General features: G+C 38.7%; 1 protein-coding gene across 3 annotated transcripts in view; it reads left to right on the plus strand.

The window, feature by feature from the left end:
- scube1 (signal peptide, CUB domain, EGF-like 1) overlaps positions 1-23,865 on the plus strand; it is a 137,197-nt gene that overhangs the window by 36,055 nt on the left and 77,277 nt on the right. For all 3 annotated transcript variants that reach the window (XM_028450277.1, XM_028450278.1, XM_028450279.1), the window contains exon 4: positions 5,529-5,663. In XM_028450277.1, coding sequence (XP_028306078.1) covers positions 5,529-5,663 — 135 coding nt within the window. The remainder of the gene's footprint in view (positions 1-5,528; positions 5,664-23,865) is intronic.

The following is a 23,865-nucleotide window of genomic DNA, read 5'->3' on the forward strand; positions in this document are numbered from 1 at the left end:
CATAATTCAATTTGACTTGTATATTTTTTCATTATTGATTCTCTTTATATTTCCACATTTTTATTATTGATTCTCTTTTTATTTACAAATTTGTATTATTGATTCGCTTTATATTTCCACATGCATTTCCTTTTCATTTTGGCACTCCTGTGATTCCATAAAAACAGCCTGATTGTGTTTATATGTGCACCCTGCTTTTGCTATAGAGAACACCACAGGGGTTTGGGTGACGCCACGATATATCTCTAAAGCCATTGCAAGAAAGTTTAACTGCATGTTTTCAGGCTTCACTTCCTGAACTTGTTTGCTATTGGGGTTGGAAAAAAAAACAGATGAAACAGATGTGAGAAAGATCAATCCTGGAGTGCCTTCTATAAAGTCTGTGATGTAGAGAATGAATAAACTTTTTGTTTCCAACCAATTTTGTTACAGTATTGAATGCCTTTTAAGTGTGTTGATGATGTAACTGAAAAACGTGACTTACCTGAGGAAAAGCAGTTGAATCACTCTCTCATGACCTGATGTTGTCTCCATGATGACTTACATTTGTTTTCCTCTCCTTACGTTTAACAAGGCTGTGTAACGCACAGCAGTTTAAAGCCCCCACCTCCCCTTTTAAACACAGGAAAATGAGGTTCCTAACAGAACTGCATTGTTCCTCTACAGGAGAAGTGTCAGGTCATCAGTGGGCCTTAGTTACAGTATATATTTTCTTCTGTGTTTTTTTGTTTAGAACATGGGGTTATTTACACTTTGTAATGAATTACTGTACCTCGTGGGATTTCCACTGAGAGTTTTTTGATCAATCGGGGACAACCGTTGTCTCCCAATTTAGTTTATTAAATTAATTTACTAAAACCAGCTGTTATTAAGTCAGTGATACTCAACATGTGGCTCTTTAGGTCTCAATTTCAATTCAATTATTATTCCACCAGAAAACCTTAAAAAGGGGAAACTTTTTAACCCCTTTTTTACCCTTTTTTTTGGCCATTTTTAAACTTCCTTTGTCCAATTTTGGCCCCTTTTCCAAAGAATTTGACACTTTTTTAGTTTTTTTCAGATTTTAGCTTTCTTTTGCCAATAAATATCCCTTTTTTCTCATTTTTGTCCATTTTTGCAAGTTGTTTTTTTTACTCTTTTATCCAATTTTTGTCGATTCTTTAATCTTTTTTTTGCCACTTTTCATCCAAATAAGCTTCCTTTTGCCAGATAATTAACACTTGTTTTCTTTTTTCCCTACATTTTGCCTCTTATTGTTCCACTCTTCTGCCCTTTTTCACTATTGCTCGACACATTTTGCTCATTTAAGCTACCCTTTGCCATTTACATACCACTTGTTTCCTCTTTTTGCCACTCTTGACTGCTTTGGGCCCATTTTAGTCACTTTTTGCTCTTTTCTTGCCATGTTTTTGCCACTTTTGGACCGTTTTTTTTGGCCACAGGTGAGCTCAAAAACCCTGGATTTGACTTGGATCTGGGTTCAGAGACTTCTGAGCATCTCTGTAACCGTTGACAACTCAATGTTATCAGAGACATTTGTGTGATAGAGTAAAAGTGACTCCACGCCTCTGCGCTTTAAAATGGCTGGATGAATGAGCATTTGAGTTTTCTCTTCCATTTGTGAGGTTTACATGGAAACTTGATTATTCTAGAGATTTGGGTACTATGTGTGTTACACTGTGCACAGTATATCTTGATGTTTTTTCACCACTTCAAAATTGAGCTACTGATGATGATGCTTCAAGTTCATGCACAAGCTCAGTTCAGATGTCTCAGAAACCAGGTGCTTTGAAATTAATCATTAAATGTGAACAATCATGTGATTACAGTACTTCGATGGACCACTGTAAATTGTCCTTGATCCTTGGTTATTGTCATTATTTTTGCTCCTCCTTGTCCCCCTGACCACTGATGCCATGGTTTGCAAGGAAGAAAAAAACATTTGAGTTTTTTAGGATAAGCAAGCAGAAAAACTAATAAACATAATTATATTTGTTGTCTCAACATTGTCCTATGAAATGAAACCACCATTCAACCACCATAGTGAAATTTTTTTTTGAGTAAGCGGATATCCATCACTATGAAGGTTTACTAGCAAAATTATTACAGGGGAGGATTTACCGTCTTGGAGATGTTATATAATAATGGTTTTAATAACCATTTGATGCTTAGCTTTATACATACCTGTCAAGTTTTGGATTTAAAAATAAGGGAAATATTCTGGCGTCCACTAGGAGCCGTCCCACCCACCCAACTAAGCTCCAGTATCCCTTATATTTTAAAATAGGTGTATAAGAAATCTAAAATACCCACTTATCAACCACTTACTAAATACAATAATGTAATTAGAATCGCCCAGCCCTAATTCCTAAATTATAAAACAACCTAAATAAAAACATAAATGTGTATATGAAGCACATGTGTTTATTTAATATACTTACAGTTTATATACAAGTCAACAAGTTGTATATTTACTGTTAATTTCACGTTGCTTGTCTTTAAGTTACATTTACATTTTATCTTCATTATATATTTTCTTTTAATTTCTCATGCTCACTCATGTGGTTCTCTGGTATTCACTAATGACTTATTAGACACATTTATTACAGACTTTACATCCTTTAACACTTTTTGAAAGGAGTTTATATTTGTGACGCTTGTGATTGGCTGATTTTTAATGCTGACTTACGTGGTAGACGTTAAAATCTCAGTTATTAATCTAACAGAACGTGTAACTGTGTCACATTTCACAACATATTTACACGAGTTCTTTGTTTTTTTTTCACCAGAACGTCTTCATTCATCATCTTTCATCTGTTTCTGGGTTTGTTGCCGCTGTCAGCACTAATCTTGTGAGAACTGTCACTCAGGCCATTTCAGGTGGAAGTTCTCGTGAGGCTAGTGACGGTGTTCAGTTTAATAAGGCATCTTTTAATTATTATTACATTAAAATACGGGATATTTGTGGGAAAATACTAATACAAGAAGATGGCGGGAAAGAGGGGTAAAATACGGGAGTTTCCCAGCCAAAACGGGATAGTTGACAGGTATGTCTTCATACAACAAGTGAAGGGCAACCTCAATGTTGATAGTAATAATAATTATGCATTGGATTTTCTTGGGCAGACTGACGGAGGCAAGGCTGCCATAGTGCTCCACTACCAACACTGACTCACACACTACATCCATATTAGGCAATGTGGGTGAAATGTCTTGCCCAAGGACTTAATAACCACGGCTACATGATGTTTTTTATTTCGGAATTATTTATTCCGAATTAAATCATTCGTAACTAAAGTGTTCTGCTTCGTGTTTACGTGGAAATGGTAATTCCCGAACGAGCTTTACATGGAAAACTGGTTTATTAGGCCTTAGATAATTGCGCTTTAAGTCTGGGGGTTGGGAAGGCTCTGATTGGACAGGTGGAGAACGTGACGTATCACGTCTATCAGGAAAAACACACAACAAACTTTTTATTGTCGGCTATAACACAGACGACCACACATGAGAACTGTTTTCACCTTTATTCTGATTGTATTTTTGAAGCAGCAGCTCGACAATAACACACAGTTTCAGTTTGGACCGCGTAGCGGAAGAGAGATAGGAACTAATCGGCGGTAAAAAACACCATAAAACTTGGGAAAATAATCACCAGGAATAAATATTTTCTCCTTGGTAAAGATAGTAGTTCTAACAACTGGTAAAATGATAAACTGGTGATATTACAGCCTGTACATGCAGTACGGGGACATATTTACTCCGAGTCTTAGTGCCAGCCGTCTGGTGAAGCCTGTTCCGTTTACAGCATTTCGGAGGTCCGTGTGTGTTTAATAAGTCCGTGTGTATCCGTGTGAAAGTCTGCATGTTTATGCCTCCGTCCATCTACTCTTTTCATTATATTCATGTCTTTTAAGGCTCTTATTAAATAGTCTGGGCCGCCGCCATCTTGGATTATGTCGTCACCAGCGCTTCATCACTGCAAGTCGCGCAAGCGCAAAACGATATGAATCGTTTTGCGATTCATATCGCAAAACGATTAACTTGGTTAAAGCGGCTTTAACCAAGTTAAGTCACATCTATAAAATTGTGCCTGAAGTGTTCCCATGTGATGGCACCCATGTTACTATTTCCTGCTTTCCAAATTTAACCTACTTTTTTCCTGAAATAATTTTTTCCTTCATTTTGTTCATGCTGGCAGGTTGATAATATTGCTCCTGAACCTACGAGTGTGAAAACCCTAGAAACATTAATGAAAATGTATGTTACTGATAGATAAACAACATCTTTTGAATAGAAACTGTCAAAAAGCGCAGTTGGATCTTATAGTTATTGTTATTGAATATGTTCGCCGGCTCATTTTTCATTTTTCAATCATGTCTGCGCTGGGTGAACCTCAACACTTTAATAGACTAAACACAATGCAAAGTTACTATGTTCAGGCACAACACGTGCATGAGTAAAGAAACCCAAAACCTGAAAATGGTGTTGCTCCACCCCTCCCATAAAAACTAGCTACTGTTGACTGTGCAAGTAGGTTGGATTGAGAGGTATGGTGAGTGATGAGTAGTTAGTTATCATAGCATAGATTGTTCTTTGGAGATGTTAGAGCACACGTGTCAAGCTCAAGGCCCGGGGGCAGAATCTGGCCCTTAAGATGATACAGTTTCGCCCAAAGCAGAAAGCAAAAAGTCAGAGAAACCATGAATTACCGTGTAAATTACCAACTAATTCCGTTGCAGATATCTCAGCTATATATCTCCAAATTAATACACAAATTCAATGAAACTCCACAATACTAACAGGGCTTATCACACCCTTATCACATGATTGCCATCATTTTCAATCCCAAATTGTTAAAAGAACTCTCAGTTATTCCCAAATCCTGCATTTTTCTTGAAATTATTTCACAAAATTTGCCCAAATTACGTTAAAATGGGTAACAAAATCAAATAAATTCAAAGTGAAGATCCTGCAGAGACTAATATATGTCACTTTTTTGTTTGATATTATCAGTACCATACAGGGAAGAGCACAATAATTATTAAATTACTAAATTTCCCACCTGAAATCTGCAGCCCACTTAAGATAAACTGCTCCATATTTGGCCCCTGAACTAAAATTAGTTCGACACCCCTGTGTTTGAGAGTTGAGCGCCACCCATAATGAAGGCATTTTTCTGAATTTCCAGTCTCGGTGTACATTGGCCAACACCTCAGGCTTTAGGAACTTTTCAAATTCCTGTTAAAGTTATTCAAGCATGTTACATGCTTCCACTTCTGTTCAGTCCTATATAAACGCCCAATTGAAGATTTACTGGCCTTCCAGCTCTCAGCGGGGCCAACAAACATTTATATGTATACACCAACAGCGACACTTAACAGCTGTTTGCCTGTTGCCTCAACTTTTAGCCTGGCACTTAAACTTCCAGTGACATCTGTATATATCTGCAGCCTAATGGTTCATTATTGCACAATGCCGCCATAGTAAAAATGATTTATTTCTTGATTTGTGTCTTTGCTGCTTTACAGATGTGGACGAGTGTGAGGATAACAACGGCGGGTGTCAGCAAGTGTGTGTCAACACCATGGGGAGCTATGAATGTCAGTGTACAGACGGCTTTTTCCTCAGTGACAACCAGCACACCTGCATTCACCGCTCTGATGGTAAGAATGGAACAAAGGAGAAGTCTATGCAGAAGAGGGCATTCTCTAATTCTTTTCACTGGACTTTTTGTAGGACATTGGATCAATAATAAGATGATATTTTCCTAAACTTAGTCTTGTCACAGTTAACCATCACAACTCTTTGGACACATCCAGGGTCACAGGGCTGGAGTGTATTGTGTAGAGCTGGGTATCATGGCCAATTTCCTGAATCGATTTGATTTCGATTAAAAGTAGGGTAGGCGATTTTCAAAAGCTAGCATGATGTGCTCTGTCTGTGCTCTGTCTCATGCACGCGCACAGCTGCTGCAGAAGCGGACCGCAGCTCATTGCTTGTATTGTGTAGAAGCTTTGTTGTCTCATGTCTCATTCAGCAGTAAGTAAACATTAAACTGTTAAAAAAGACGTGACCAAAAACTCTGTTTTAACTCTGTCAGCGGTGACGCGTTTTCAGTGTGCGCTCGTGGATACGAGGGGTTGAGAACGAGCAGGGAGACGTGATTGGTTAAAAAAAACAATTTGGTTTTTTTCCATTGGATTTTCTTCATTCCCTTTTCAGAGTACATAAGATCTTCATTTCTGTCAGGACATAAAGACAATTTCAATTAAAAAGGGTATCTGGAGAAAATCGCCTACCCTAGCTTTAATAAGGTCTTGAATCGATTAATTTATTTTTAATTTTACATGTACTGTATATTAATTGGATGGTTTCAAACTTCTGACTTAAGTTGAGGCTTCTCACCCAATGGAGCTTCGTCTGCCATGTTTGCACTGAATACACTCTCACGTTACACATGCGCAGTAGTCGACTTTGCTAACGCCAGACTAAAGTGCGAGACTACTGTGGTTAGAGTAACAAAAAAAAAAAAAAAACTCATTTCAGCGCCTGTGAGTCGATTTTGTAAAATTTCAATGAAATCGATTCAAGATTGATTAAATCGATTTTTTTACTCGGCTCTGGTATTGTGTCTGCTTTGGGTGTGAGGACAAACAGCTCCTCTAATTAAGCTAAGTCCTCAGACTTTCATTATAGTGGTCACATGTTAGCGCCACACACAGTGAGCTTTGGTCTTCTTCGTGGGTAAATGACGAGCTCCGCCTACCTTTGTCAGTTCCTGATTCTCTTCCACGTTAATAGGACGGCAATTCATAGCTTCCATTTAACGAGAGCCTCTGTAACTTTATTGTTAGTTTGTGTGGACGTTGGTCCACCATCATCCATGGCAGTAGAGACCCCTGCTGGAGCCCTCCAGTATTTCACCCAACATCTGTCCCGCTGGAACACTGTGTAGTGTTGTACGTTTAAAGTTTAAACACACGAGAAGACGATCGTTGACGTAAATTCCATCATACATCTTCGCACTCTCAATTGCATTTCAAGATGAAAATGCAACCTGTTATTAGTTAGCTAAAGTTTCCCTTTCTTATATTGAATATTTTTCATTAAACGTTCTAAAAGAAATTTTATTAATTATTTTTCTTTAAAAATTACTACGGAAAAATTAACTAAAAAAGATTAGTCAACCATATTTACAGGCCTGATCAGCATCAGTCACATTCTCCAAAGACTAAACTGAATATATGTCACTGTAAAGAGGAAACGTTATAGATAGTCTTGTTATTTGTACAGAGCAGACACAGAAGGAATGTGATGAAGGGGTTAAGGCGAGGCGGTGACGGTGTGACTTCTCATGCTGTCAGTGCTCACAGTGGGGTTGTGTAGCAGTGTGGGTCTGTCAGAGGATTCTCTGTAAAGACCTTCACAGAGAAAGGTGAAAGAGATACTAAAATAGTTTAGTGTTTGCACACAGCTAACCCCCAAAACCAGCATGGGGAGATCTTTCCTCCCTCTCTCTCTTTCACTGCTTTCAATTTATTTCCATAGGCTCACAGGAATATCATTGTTAAGGACAGTTACCAACAGGACAGTACCTCATGCCATCTCATATGTGTGTAACAAACATTTGCATCTTTAATAGGGTTAATGTTGTCGGCTGAATGTCCCTCTGAGCGCTGATGCTTTCACAGCCATGTCTACCTAAAGTGTGGATGCTAGTGCTGCTATGATTGGAAGTCCTGAGCCTTCAGCCACCAACACACAACCTTCCTGCCTTACACACTCCGTCTCCTGTTCCTCTGCTGGACAGGAATAGTAGCAACATCCCAGTGTCCCACAGGAATCTACTTACACATTTTCTTTCCATCGTCCTCATCACAGACCACTTCCATTTTGCTAATGTGCTTTCTTTTTCTCGTTTACTCCAATTTTGTATCCCTGCTTTCCAGTAATTGATTTTGATCTTTGGTCAAGTTAATACAAGATGTTGATTTTAAATCAATATGAAGTTAAAAACATCAAATAATAAGTTCAGTTTTATCAATCATAAGTTACAAATTTTAAAATAGACTACACTGCAAGCCTATGTGGGGAGTGGAGGGCCTGTGAGGGTGGGGAGGTAAGTGGACTATGCATACAGCATGCATGCATGCATACTTTACATACTTGTATTTACCTCTATATGGAACATGGATGAAAACTAAGATCTGAAAAATGTATGAACAATCTCCCAAAAATCTATGAACGTTGCTCAATACGTTGCTAGCCGGATCCGTTTGGTTCACTCTTAGTAGGCAAGACAAGGCAAATGTTTTTGTATAGCGCATTTCATACACCGGGCAACTCAATGTGCTTTACATGATCAAAAAGTGCAACAAAAAACATTCAACAGCTTAAAAATCAATAAGAACACACATTACATCAACAACAAAATGACCAAAAATCTCTCTCTCAATCATACAAAGCCTTTAACTTTGATTTAAAAATGTTCACATGTGATGCTGACTTCAGTTCTGCTGGCAGTTTGTTCCACTTCTTTGCAGCATAACAACTAAAAGCAGCGTCACCATATTTACTGTGAACTCTGGGCTCCACTATCTGACCTGTGTCCATAGATCTGAGAGACCTGCTGGGTTCATACCTGACTAACATGTCACTGATGTACTCATCATTGGCAAAACTTGAGAAATATTCATATCTGGGTTCAAAATTGACCGATCTTTATGAAATTTGACTAGGTTATACAGGGTTGGTTCCTCAATACCTCACTGAGTTTTATCCAGGTCAGATTTCACATTTCATGATTTTTCTAACAAAAGTGAGGGTGCCCACACATTTAAAACTATTGTCTGGTTATCAATGAGGATAGAAATTTGTTACAAGCCTTTAAAGTGTGAATGATCATATACCATGATCAGAATCACTGATCCAGATAACTGCCAATATCAAACAAACAGGAGATTTGCCACTTTGCAAGGGTTTAGCACTCTGACTGCTCTTGTTATTATTTATAGTATATTCGTATTAACTATCCTATGGAATTAGGTAACACACAATCATATCATACATGTTCAAAGTCTAAGTCTGACACTACCTTGCTTTACAATTATTCTCACAAATCTAGCTGGCCTAACCCATGTATTTTGTGTCTAAAGCTTATCAACACATTTGCTCTGAATGGAAATTCTTTCCACAGTTGTATTACATTTAGCCAGCAAGTATTATTTTTTTTCAGTGTACTGTCTCTAGTAGCTTCGACACAGTCTTTGAGTTGATTGGACCTGGAATTTTAAATGGTTGTTTAAATCTATCTCTGTATTACATATGAAATTACTTGCATTTGGGTTCATTTATCAATTGTACCATTTACGTTTTTTTTTTTAGCTCTTGTCAGAACATAGTACTGTAACAAAAATGTGCTTGTGGATTTTTTTTTATAGCCTGAAACCCAAATGTCTTGCTAAAAGTTGGATTTGGCGGAAGGTTTAAGGATTTTAACCACCATCTTGTGTCGACACTCTCTGTGAAATGAACTAAGGAACATTACCAAAGGTGATTCTGAGGATATATTTCTGGGTAAAAAGCTTCTGCATGTTTGTGGGCTGATCTGAGAAAGCTGTAGATAATCACAAATTGATATAAGGTACAATGAACAGGTAATAATAAAGTAACAGTCGGGTTTGTGTTCATTTCTTTTAATGAAAGGAACTGATTTGCTGTTTTGTTTACTGTGTAGATCAAAAACACTAGTTGATTTTTGTTGTTGTTGCATTCTCGCCAACTCAAAATGAAAAAGGCAAAACGGTGACTGTATCCTAGCAAATATCCGGTAAAACAACGCATTTTATGGCTTGTACAGGTCATCTTCAGATGCTAATAAAATACATCGAGTAAAATATAAATTTGGCATCTTGTTTGATGCTATAATAGTTCACTGTGGTTGAGGTCAGAGTTTGAGGTTATTCCTCACTAACGTCATCATACTATGCCGTAATAGAGCTTGCTTTGTGAGCTCAGGCGGTCATGTTGGAATAGAAACGTGGTTCCTCTCCTAATTTTTGCCACAAAGTCGGAAGCAAGATATTTTCCCAAATGTCTTCACTGGAAATACAGTGGTCCAGCCTAAACCCCGAAAAAACAGTCTAGCATAATTTTCCTCAATCAACCAAACCTCACAACTGCAGTCAGGCGAGTAACGTTCTCCCAAAATCCACCAAACACAGACTCAACCAAGTGAATGTGATTTGTCATTCAACAGAACACGTTCCTACCACTACACACAGTCAATAGAGAATTAACTTTGAACCACAACCTTGAAACGTGCATTAGACCTGATGATTTAGGGCTTGCATGCAGTCCCGTAACCATTAAAACCAAATTTGTGCAGTTTTTGTGTGCAAATGAATGCAAAACATATTGTTGCCAAACTGCGTGAACTGGGATGGTGCTTTTACCATCAAACACTCCAGTTTACTATTATGTGGTAGAGCTGTTTTGCTATACATCTATTGTACCATCTTTACATGTTAATTACACCCAATAAACAGCTGTAGCATCACTCCTGGTGTGATTGACAGACTAATAGACAAACAGATAAATACAAAAAATATATAGTCGGGTGTTGCTTACACAGAACACACTTTTGATTCTTGCATCCTCAGAAACAGTTACACACTTTTAGTCACAGGTAATTCAAGTATCAACCACTTATTGACCAACAGTTATTGGCTCTTTTAAGTAGGCTTTACACGATCAGGATTTTTGGACCGATCACTGATCAGTGAGTTTAAAAAAAACAATCACCGATCTGATCATATGAATTCAGGTTGTTTTTTTTGGGTATTGACCAAATTCCTTCAGTACTACCTCTATACAGATTTACGGAAAATCAAACGGTACCATGTTTTGGGACCTAAACGCAGCCTTGTGATTGCAAGGGAGTGGAGGAGTATAACATAACATTTGTTGTCAGAGTGTGTGTGTGGGTGCGTGGCCCTTTAACTGCAAATGAACGACCAGTGTGCGGAATAAGGAGGCATGTGTGACCGGAGCAGATCGATTATAAGCTGTGGAATTAAACTGGAGTCCCATGTCATACTCAATGACTGCTGTGAAGCAAAGGAGTTAACCCCGTAGAGCTGAGGATAGTTTCGGCCCACGGAGTGAAGTTAGATTCCTCTGTGTCTTCAAGACAAGACACAGGAAAGGTTAACACATTGCACGCACAAGAGCGTCATGGCTCCGCTTTTTAAAATGTGGTGCAGACCAAACACTTGCAAAAAATATGGCAGATGTAAATGTGAGCTTCCTGCCGTTTGCTAATAGTCCGTATTCACAGGTGTACAGCGGAGGTTGGGCACATACACGCACGCACACACACACACGCGCACTTCTATGTCCACCATCACCTTGAAACGGACAGAAGTCTCTGGCATGAAAGCTAAAGTAAACAGGAGCACATCGCTCCACTCTAGGACTATCCTTTTTAACATGCTCGGGCTAAATAAGCAAAACAAGCGCGCACACACATACAAACACACACGCATACATAGGGTTGTATAAAAGCTACGATAACGAAATCCCAGATGGAATCACAGAATCAACCAATAAAAACGGTTGATTCTGGAAATGGAAATGGACAGAATCTGCTTGGAACGCCGTCATCGAGAGGCAAGGAACGTTTTTTTACGAGGAATTATTATTATTTATTTATTTATTTATTTTAACCGTGTCTGCACATGCTGTCAAAGGTCAACACTACAAGAAGTGCAATCTTTGTAACACAGCAATGCATGTTTTTTATGGGGAATTGTTTCCGAGGAGTGCTCATTAGGTGCACTAACACAAGTGGGGTACACGCATAAGAATTTTCTAGATCTGAAGATAAATTTTATTTGTTACAGACATGAAAATAAAAAAATAGGCATAGAACAGTTTCTGCCGTGATCAAACAAGATCTAATAACATGATCTGATGCTCTGATACAAACAACTCATAACTCCGGATTTTCCGATCTCCTACTGGAAAAAGTGACAGAACGCCACCTGAATTTGGAGCTCTGGCTTTGAAGTTGTGAACAGAAATCTAATATTGTAGCAGTCAGCCATGTTTGAGATCTTTCGACGTCTTGCTGTTGAACTCGGTTGAACTTGGAGATCAGAATTTTCTACTGGGAAACGCCGAGTTAGGAGTTGCCTGAAACTCAGCGTTATGTGTTTCTCAGTCAGCTTGATTTTTGATTGGCTACATTCCTAATCACGGAGTGGGGAGTTGTCGGCTCACACACATGAGGAGTTTTAGTCATTGAACAGTCAATTGACATTGAACAGGTTTAATATTTACGAGAGTCGCTCTCATAAAACCTGAAATAATATGGAGTTTACTGTTCTTGTTCATGGCAAAAATGATTGTGTACTCTGCTTAGGTTGTTTTCTCTTTACTTAAGTAGCAGTCAGCCACTGGCATTTATGGCATTTAAGGATAAGCCTGTTCAAAAAGTTAAGAGTGCAAGTAGATCATTTAAAAACTAAACTGTCATATTCAGTTGGGGTGCGTCACTTGGATTATTATTAGTATATGCCTATTTACTTTATATCAATTTTTATTATTCTATTATTCTTTTCAATATTAAGACCAATAGCATCACACGTTCAATGAACATCTAATGTTGCGCCACAAGTCTTTTGCTCTCCAGTCCATTATTGTGTGATTTAGTTCAGTCCCTCCTACACTGGGCTAAATAGATGGTTTGATTTAGTTCAAACTTCAAACACCCACGTTGCTGTACTAAATTTGAGGGTTTGTGGTGCTCACAGACTCCCAGGTCTATATTATCAATGTAAGACATCTTTACAATACCACATACCGGCTTGTCATTGTGAACTTTAGCGATGTAAAGTGGCAGAACTATTGGCAGTTTGTGCACAGATTGTATGTACAGTTTTTAACGTAGTGAGTGAGTGGAAGGCATAGGGAGCAGGGCTTTGTGGGAGCAGGCTGGGGGAGGTGAGCAGTTCAGGGAGAAAGAGAGAAAAATAAATACAGGGAGACAAACACACTGGATGGGAGCGCTGGTGTTTATTTGGAACTGTGAGAGGAGAGGAAGCAGGCTGAGGCCGCTGCTGCTCATGCACTGAAGTACGCATGCCTGCACGCACACACACGCGTCCTACTCATGACTAAGGAATTCTAACTTTAAACAAACCAAAGCAGGAAATTGGAGATAGAAGGAGTTTTTAAATGACAGGGCAGAAGCGCGTAGGAACTTTAAGTACTGGGATCTCCATTTACCTGGCTGTCATTGTTCTCAATTGAGTATAAAGGATGAAAGGCGGTCATTCTCTATTTACATGATATGTGGACAGAATACTTAAATATTTGTAAAATAAATTTATCATAGATGTTAAATCCACATTTTTAGAGGTCATGTGACGCACTTGTCAAGTATGGCTGATATGATGACATGGTATTTAATTGTGACAACGACCTTAATACTCATCATAATTATACTACTTTGCTATCAACATGCCAAACAACACTAGAAGCACTACCATACCTGGATCCGTGACAGAGGTTGGGGGAAGTAAAACGTAAAGTAAAAAGCTAAAACTTGCAGCGAGCTGCCACCGCTGCGCACTGATGACGTGCGACCCCTAGGGGGTTGTTGCAAAAATGATGCTATATGGTGGTTTTTGGTGCATTATACCACTTAGTTTTTGTTAGCATGATGCATTTACAAGTTGAAATCTGGTATCCATGATAATGATGACAAAGATTTGAGCATCATTATCAGTTTACCTCTTTCCAGTTGAAAATGTACCAACTTATACTATACCAGTAGTACGGACGTTTGGCCTCTTAGTAGTCCTCTGTAGAATGCTGTCTGGCACTGTCACATATCTGCAGGATTAACATAATTTTTATGTGGTTTGCTTGTAGTTGGTTTTGGTAATATATATAGTTGCGACAGTGGCTCTGGTGGTAGAGGGGTCATCTTCTCATCGAGATGTTGGGGGTTTGATCCCAGCTATACCTGTCGAAGTGTCCTTGGGCAAGACACTGAACCCTCAGTTGATCACAGTGGTTGACCAGCGTCTTGCATGGCAGCTCAGTTCCATTGGTGTGTGAATGGGTGTATGAGTTGATATTGTAAATCGCTTTGGAACTACTTCAGTGTAGTCATAAAAGCGCTATATAAAGTCCATTTACCATTAATATTCATAATATATCTTACATATACCCTAAGATTTGTGATTTTCGTAACCCAGTACCCTGAATGCAGGACTTTTAATTCATGATGATATTGATCATTAATGTTTAATGAGAAGAATTAAAAACCCCTTCAAAATCTACTTTTTTCAAATGTGGTCTGTGAATTATTTTTACCAGCGACTCTTTTTTTTTGTGATGAATCCAGTTAAATTCAGTAATGTTGTGAATATTAAGATGTATTATGTTATTGGGGAAATGTTTATAGAGAATGAATGTTTTCCTTCGGTTGCAGCCGCCAGATATTAGTTTTGACCAGCGGAGGGCGCTGGTAACCCAGTGTTTGGTTGGGATGCAGCTATTCTTTGCAGTGAAGAAGAGATGCTATGCGCTAGCAGACAGAGCTAATACAAAAACGTGACTTTTACAGATTTTTCACGTAATATTACAGATATTCTTTCGGCGCAAAAGGGGTAAGGAATCATTTACTGTATGAACATTTTTAAGAGTAGAAGGCGGTCAGAAAAAGAGTGGTAGATGCTTCTGGACATCCCTGTATCACCTCTGTACCTCTGAGGTGGTCCTAAGCAGCACTGGCGTCGATGACTCATCTTATCCAGTTGCATTAGCAACAATGATCAGGAGGAGTACAGAGGTCTGATCGAGAGCTTCGCTATGTGGTACAACATCAACCAGCTGAAGCTCAACACCAACAAGACCAAGGAGGTGGTGGTTACTTCAGGAGGAACAGAAGGCCCCCAGCCCAAGTCCTCATCCAGGGACAGGAAGTGGAGAGGGTGGACTCATATAAGTACCTTGGGGTTCACATCAACAACAAACTGGACTGGTTGAGCGACACTGGGGCCGTCTTCAGGAAGGGACAGAGCAGGCTGTTCTTCCTGAGGAGACTCAGATCATTTTGTGTCTGCAACAAACTGCTGAAGTCCTTCTACCAGTCTGTGGTATCCAGTGCACTGTTCTATGCAGTGGTGTGTGAGGGGGTTCCATCAAGGCTGGTGGGGCAAACAGAATCGACAAACTGGTGAGGAAGTCCTGCTCAGTAGTTGGTCTAGATCTGGACTCCGTGGAGACAGTAGCTGAGAGGAAGATGAGGGACAAAATTCTAGCAATTTTAGACAACTCCTCTCACCCTCCCTATGAGGAGCTGTGGTTCATGGGAAGCTCCTTCAGCCAATGCATCATACCACCACGAAGCAAGACGGAGCGCTTCAGGCGATCCTTTGTTCCCACTGTCATCAGACTGTTTAACATTACTTTCTAACACAATAACTGTTGCCCCACTGGCTAAATTCACATCACTTGTATTGGGAAAGTCTTGGAGCCACGACAACAAACTTGAGGAGATACAAACCACTACAAGCGCCACGGAAAGTGAACTAGCTGACATAGTTAACCGGATCAGCAATGTGAAGAGCCGTCTGAGCCTTTTGGAAGAGGCTAACCCCCCGGCCTCCTGCCCTGAAGTAGAGACACTCAAGCAGAAGCTGGATAACATTGAAAATGTGGCTTCTTGGGATTCCCTGAGGCTTGTAAGGGTAACAATGTGGCGTAATTTCTGGAAGGGATCATCCCAACACTTTTTGACATTAGCTTTTAAAAAGTATTGGAGGTCAAAAGAGTGCATAGACTTGGGGCTTTTCCAAGAAACCACGACCGCAAACAGCCGCCGCGACCAAGAGCCATTATAGCCAGGTTATTGAGATTTCAAGACCTTGGACTCCTCACCGAAGCTGCCCCGAAAATGGGAAGTGTCACCCGGGGCAGTCACCACATTGTGGTATTGTGGTTTATTCCAAGATACTGAACAATGAATGGACAAAGTTTAATGAATGTAAGAAGTTCTTACTCTACAAACAGGTCCGGTTTTCCCTGAACTATCCTGCAGTGCTTGCTCTGAAAACGACACGAGGATCCCAGTGTTTTGATGACCACAAAAAGGCCCTCTCGTTCATTTACTCTATGTATTACGCTTCTTTCATCGTATATGGCCAAAGGATGTATTGGTGCTACTGGTAATATTTGTGAATTACTGGATTTAACATTTAGTTGAATCAACCGCACAATCCAACAAACGAGGACTTTTATTTTATGTGTTGATTAGGACATTGCTATTAGGAGACATGCAAGCAATATATATGTTGTATATGTGTATGGTCTTTGTAGTGGTCTTGCATTTATGGCGGGTTGGTGGGAAAGCAATTTGCTCTTCTGCTGAACTAAGTTCTGGTTCACAGCCTGCATAGATTTAGGTGCGGGTGGGGGTACTGGGGATGCTCGGCAGCAGCGCTCAGTTTAGTGTATGATCACCGACATTGGTTCTGGGGGTGTTGGGAAGAGGATGTTTTATTATTTTGTGGTGTTTCATTATTTTTATTTTCCTTTATGCTTGGTTAGTTATCTGATGACAATACATGTTTATTTACATCATGTTCATTTTATCGAAAGTACTTATTAATAATAACTTGAATTGAATGAGTTGGAAATGCTGTGAAGAAAATGATTATCCTTTATTAAATCTAAAACATTTGAAATTGGAGTTTCAGAGGCTTTGTTTGGGCTGGGTGAATTTGTAGGCTCTAGCTGTGGCATCAGGAAAAGTAGAGGTGCTGCCACATTAATTAACGAAAACTTTCTGTTAAGCATTTGGCTCATTGGTTTTTGCTCCCTGAGAGGGCACCCCCGTGGTTTGTTCTCTATTTATTTCATGTTTATTGACTAATCTTCCTCCTTAAAACAGGCCACAGTGTATTCTGTCTCATCTTAAAATCTTTAAAATTGACCCTCACCTTAATCAGTATTTTGGTATATGGTATAATCCTAAACTCTGTATAGCCAAAGCACCATTCTTTTGGAAATCCTGGTTTCCTAAGGGCCTACTAGTGTTATGTGATCTATATGACAATGGCACATCAAACTAATTTAAGTTATTGAAGAATTCACGCTGCCATGACAGGATTTTTGGAGATACTTACAGATGTATCACTTTTTATTGGAGACTTTTGGCTCAGGCACTACAGCTCCTTCTAATTGTAGCGCCCTAACAGATATTAAAAGGGCATTTTGGCGGGGTCATTAAGATTCCATCTATTACAAAATACTTCTAATATCTGATCCCAACTCCATCATTTCATTCATTTTCTGACCCGCTTGCTCCTTTTTCAGGGTATCTGGGTGATCCCAACTCAAGGTCCCTTTAAGCTGATATCCGGCGTTTTTGAGGAATCTATGTTTATGTATCATTGTTTTCAAATGTGAATAAATACCTAACTAATCTTTTACTATGGTCTACTACCAGTGGTCATTCATATACATGAATGTATATAAGTTCCTCCGTCGTCCATAAACCCTATACAAAACAAGAAAGCGCCGACATCGCCCAGCCAATTGGCTTTGACTTCCTGGAGTGGGCGACTGTCAATCAAAGTGAATGCGCGTGCATTGTCACAACAGCAAACAGGTATCACTGAGCATCGTCATGGAGGAGGGCTTTGAAACTCCAGTTACCCATTCCACGATTGCCAACGTATAAAGTTTCTACTAAAAAAGAAAAGAAAACTCTGGGTACAAAGCTTGTGGATAAACGTCTTCGTGACCACAACAAAATTTATCTCTGAGCTGCTTTTCAAAAGTGGAAGGAGTTGCTACTTTTAAAAGGATTCCGAACGGACCCAGATTTGGCGACATGTCTCATTTACAGGTAATAAACATGTTTTAATCAAAAGTTATGGCACTCTAACAATAAATGTGTAGTTTTTGTAGCTATACAATTTTGTTATGTTTTGCAATGCACAAACGTAGAGGCGTAGCTTCTGGTAGATTGGCAGAGGCAGGGGAGGAAGTAGAGTTATCGAGACGTTCTCTCAGAAACTCCGGATAGCAGCTTTAAGTCATCATGGGAGATATACTTAAATGTTACCATTGCAGGAGATGAGTGTAATGGGAAAAGTTTAAGGATGTTTAGGAAATGTTTAGTCCAGTTTAAAATTTTACACAGAATATATTGGACAAAGTGGGCCTGGCAGATCATCACGCTTGCTGGAAGTGCCAGGATGATAATGGTACATGTGTCCACATGCTCTGGGAATGCCCGAAAGTTGAAGAATTTTGGTAATCGATCCATGCAGTGGTTGAGAAGGTCGCTGGGCATCACATTTTGTAGCAGGCTTTATATCCTTGGGGGCCCTGGAATTGACTTAGCTGAAATTGTGCTATGCAAACTTTGAATATATATGGCATCATCATGTTATTATTTATTTGGTGTTTGTTGTTATGTTGTGTTTTTTTTGTTTTGTTTCTGTTAATGGTATTCATTGTGATTAATGGTTTATTGTTAAGGTCTACTAGTACTCAAATTTATACTTAATTTAGTTTTACTAGTGTGTGACTAGTTAAAAAAAAGGATGTATTATATGCTAAAAAGGGGGTGTGGAAAAGCAAATTCAGGCTTGCCATTGGCTTTAAAAAAACAATCACAGTGCTGGATTTGTTTATAATCCCTCCCTTCTATTTCATTTGCATTAGGGCTACGAGTACAACCTGTGAATATTTAGGCTTTACTTGTACTGCTGGTAGACTATAAACAGTCGACGAGCACTTCAAGTGAGATTTTGAGTGCACTAGTAGAACTAGTAAAGTTTTTTAGCACACTAATGGATGAGTAAACCATACTAGTAAAGCAAAATAGACTTCTAGTACACAATTTTGTGTTTCTAGTAGTACTAGTAGACTAAAACATGTTACTAGTAAAAAACTAAAAACTTTGAGTTTTGAAGAATAATAAATCACCCAGAATGGTAATATTAATTAAAGACAAGACCCCAATTGCTGCATGTTTTCAGGAAATTGTGACAACTTAGCACACATGAAAGTGTTTTCAGTAAATTGTCTGATTTATTATTGTAAAAACATCACATTAAAGTATTAAATAAAGATGTTGAAAAAGGGTTTTTTGTTGAAGAGGTTTTAATCTCCTTATATTGTGTAGTATGTGCTCCCTGTGATGACTGTTATTCCTGTAAAGAATCTGTGCTATGCTAAAGGGTGCTACCGTGTCATTGCTTGTTTGCACTGTCTCAAGTGTCTCAAGTTCTTGTTGAGTGAAGACCTGAGCTGCAGTGTCCTCTGTTTGTCCTTGGTCTTAACTGTAGGTGAGAAGTCCTGCTGTTTGTGTGAAGCTTTTGATGGTTGGGCTTGTTGTGTTTAAATGCTTCAGATGGTGCCAAGCATCTGTCTCAGATCTGTTTTAATGCTGAGAGTGTTTACTGCTGCGCCGCCTGCTCTGGTGTTGATGAGTCGAGGACTTTTTCTAGAAACAAACAGCGAGTTGTTACCGGATACAGTCAGGGTACTGAACTTTGACTATTGCTTTTTGCACAACTATTTTTTATAAATACTTTGTTTAAATATTATGCCAGCATGTGTTTTAACTCTGAGAGTAATCCCTTTTTCTCTCCCACGGTAGAATGTAAATATGAGGTATTTACAAAAGAGTGGAAAGTGGAGTTTACCTTTTTAAAGTTTAGCTTTATTTTTAGCCCAGAGTTTGTTTGTGGCCAGTGGAAATGTTTAATACGAGGGTGTGGAGCTGACCTGGTGAGCCGCTCTGTAGCAAACAGCGGAAATACGTAGAGTGGACTGTGTCGCAAGTGAAACACTAACACACACACACACACACACACACACACACACACACACACACACACACACACACACACACACACACACACACATACACACACACTACAGTCATCCTCATTTTTTCAGAAAAAAACATTTTTCTCAGCTTTTTGTCACAAACTGGTGATTTGCGTGAACCTTGTCTCTATTCAACTGCTGATTACGGAAGAACGAAACAAACTAGAAACAAAATTATTTTTCTCTGATAAAAGTAGACTTTCAGAATCTGGTTTATGTCGTCAGATGGTCATAGGACAAATATTTTGTGGGTCTTTAAAAAACAGTCAAAATGCTCCAAAACGGCTGGCACTGAGTGGGGTAGAAATTATGAAAATGACTGGCACTGAATGAGTTAATATAGGTTGTGTGAATACGTGTTTTGCTCTCTTTAACATTAGCAGCTGGACTCTGTTAACATAACACACTGAACCTTTCCTCATCCGCTGTTGGGCCTCCATGTAAACGAGCTGCTGTGATGCCTTGGCTGTTACTCAGAGGACAAGCGCCCTGCGCTGTTTGTGTATTTTAAGAAGCAAACTTGTGGTCTGCAGGTTGTAGCTCATTAACTAGGCATTAAACCTACCTCTAATGACTTCTGAGCATTTTTCAAAGAGCCGCCATCAGTCTTCAGACATCTACTTATGCTGTTAGGCAGCCTCTTGTTTTAGCTTATTTCAGAGCACTGTGCAAAACCACTTGTGGAGACTTGAACCTTGCCTTTGACTGGTAATTTATCACAGTCACCATTAAGCTGCCTGTTGTCTCCAGAATTATTTTGTAGTGCCAACATGCAGTTCGGGCTCTTGAAGAACACAATAAATCAAGTTCCTGACTTGTAGGCTCAACTTCTTTCTTTGTATTCAGTTACCCATTAGGATCACAACCATTAATTTGTCACTTCCACATTACACTCTATTGCCTTTGAGGTGAGATATTACTCCCCACAAGTCAGCATTTATTTTGGCCTAAGATGAAAAAGCAGGATCAAGAGGAAAATCACAGTCCTGGTTTGAGGGAAAGCCCACACCGCCTTTTGACAAGCCAAGCATTCCTGCTTAGCCCTTCAAGACATCCCAAGTGCTCTTTAGTGGGCCTTAATCTCCCACTTTGTTCGGAGTTTGTATTTTGGTCAGATATAAGGACAGCAGAGGATTATTTGAGCTTGCCAATAGGTTTCAATATCATGTTTGAGTCACTACTGTGGTTTGCAGCTTGTTCTGTGAGTTTTGGGTGCTGTAGTCTCTTAGTCGTACACACAATGCAGCGTGGTGCTGAATATTTGTCTTACCTCAAAATAAAAAAAGCAAAATAAACCTTGATGGTAAGCTTAAATAGGTGAAAGAGCCAATTTTAAGTAAAGACATTAGTGTGCATGTGTTTAATAAAGAGGCTGGGTAGAGCTAAAGTTATTCAAAAAGGTTAATTCATACAGTTAAAGAAAAGCTCTCATTGAAATTCATGACTCAGCAGCTAAAGAGCATTCAGTTTTTGAAGAGATTGGTGAAAAGGTGAAGATTTATTTTCTATTTGAACTTCTTGCTCTAAATTGGTCATTAAATGCATTATATTTTTTTTAGAGCCAAAGAAAATTTTGGTTTATGACATTGCATTTTTCCAATGTTACAATGTCAGTAGTAGGTCTACCCTGCTGTTGTGTGTTTGTGGAAGAGGAAGCTTGGGTGGCAACTTAAAACTTAAATGCTTTCTGTTTGATAAAGAAGTTGTGGTGTTTTTTTTGCTCTTTTTTTTTTTTTGTTAAGATGAAAGTTTTCTGCACAGGTTTTCAGTTTGTCACTGAATTGAGTGACACTGATGTTGAAGGTCACTCAGTTTTTGTGTAGTTTGTTTTAACCTGTGGTGACGTTTAAACATCTGTTGAATAAAAGCTGATTTATTGGTGAAGCTCTTTGTGCACTAACACGTCCCCTGGTGCTTCTACTGTAAATATCCACACTCAGCTTGTGTTGTGTTGGGACTTAAATCTTATCCTGTGTGCTCCAAGCATTGCATATACCTGGTGATTCCAGACTTGACAATGGAATCAGATGTGTTGATTATTGTATACAATATATATATATATATATATATATATATATATATATATATATATATAATATTGGATTCATTATTTTATTTATTTGTTTATTTGAGTGGGACAAGTGTATTTTTAACCTGTTTGTACAGTAACCTTGGGTACCTTGAAAGGCACCTTTAAATAAAATGTTTTATTATTATTATTATTATTATTATTAATAATAATAATAATAATAATAATAATAATAATAATAATAATAATAATAATAATAATAATGTGCAGCCATAGTTGTAAATACAACAGATTTAGTTAAACGCTCATTTCCATCCTTAGTCCCATATTACATATAAATGAAGGCTACTTGCTTGACAGTTAAATAATGGCCATTTTCACAATGTAAAGTGCACAGCACACATAGAGGCTCTTTTTTTAATGATGCAAGCTGTAGTCAGAAGGTGTGTTTTTTCTAAGGGAGAGGTAGAGCACTAGTGCTCTCAGGATTGTCCCCAATGTATTTAGTTTCATCAAATACCTTCATTATTCAATGGCTTGCTTTAGTGAGATAAACCTGCCTGTCAGGAGAGGTGGACAGGAAGTCAGTGACGGTCTTTGCATTTATTTCTCTATAAAAGCAAGGAATCATTAAATTAAATACACAATGAGAGGGTGTACTGATAAGTTTTTTTTGTAAATGGCAATCTTTTATTTCATACTTCAAGGAGTTGCAAGTCCTGCAGACTGAGTGCTGTTTTGTCAAGTATAGTTTGTGTGAACTCCATTTGAGCCAGGGTGGGATGGGTGAAGGATGGTGGGTTTAATCTTTGTTTTTGTTTGTTGTTTTTTCTTTTCTTGTTTTTGTGTTTCGTGAGCAATTAAAAAAAAAAAAAAAATAAAAAAAAAGCAAGGAATCTCTGTCTGTCTGTCTGTCTGTCTGTCTGTCTGTCTGTGACAAAGTGGGTGAGAACACACCATTTGTCCCATCAATTTTACATTTTGTACTCATTTAGCATTGCTAATTAATTGCTGAGTATTATTTAATGAATTCATGACACTGTGTTCTTTGTGACTTACCTTGCCCACCATGTATACCGGGGACTAAAGGAGTGTGGGGCCCATCATTTCCTGTATTTATGTCACTAGATGAGACCAAGTAGGAGGGGTGGGAGGTAAAATTATGGTTAAATAAGTAATTGATAAAAGTTATTTAAGTAAACATGGTTATAGAGGGATATATTTTGGCACTTCATGTAGTATTTTAGTATGAAGTGTATGTTGGGAAATGCTGTGGTATTTACCTGATTGTTGGGGGAAGTACTTGGAGCTACCTGTGCAGATGGAGCTGCCTTGATTGACCCCTGCTAACAGGAGTCTATTTAAGCAGTTGGTCTGGGACTGCTGGGGGGAAATGGACGTCAGTGTAGTTGTGTGCACTGAATGCTAAAGACAACGATTAACACTAGTCCACATGCTAGATACATTGCATGTGAAACTTGGAGTCACCTTTTAAAAAAAAAAAAAAAAACCTTTTTATATGTGGATGAAGACTCCGTTGTCTGCCTCCTACCACATTCCTAGTCACTTTGGTCCCACTTCTTAACAGTGTGTGTTCCTCAAATATCTCTGCGGATCAGGATCAGACTGACCTGAGAGTTTCAACATGGCTGCTGCTTGGTTCAAAGGTGTGCAACGTCGAATTTGTTTGGACTGCAATGATACCGTTAATGAATTATTTTGTAAAGCATTCATGAAATAATTTGTTGACTTATTATTCTTTACAGTGATGATGTAATGAGTCTTACCTCCACAGTGATGATGTCATCAGTCCTACCTCTACAGTGATGACGTCCCATTTTCAAACACAACCTCATTTGGCCATCCATGAAAAAGCTACTTACCCTCCCACTTTTCTATAGCATGACATACTT

Source organism: Gouania willdenowi, chromosome 6, assembly GCF_900634775.1.
Source record: "Gouania willdenowi chromosome 6, fGouWil2.1, whole genome shotgun sequence".
In the NCBI taxonomy this organism is placed as follows: domain Eukaryota; kingdom Metazoa; phylum Chordata; class Actinopteri; order Blenniiformes; family Gobiesocidae; genus Gouania; species Gouania willdenowi.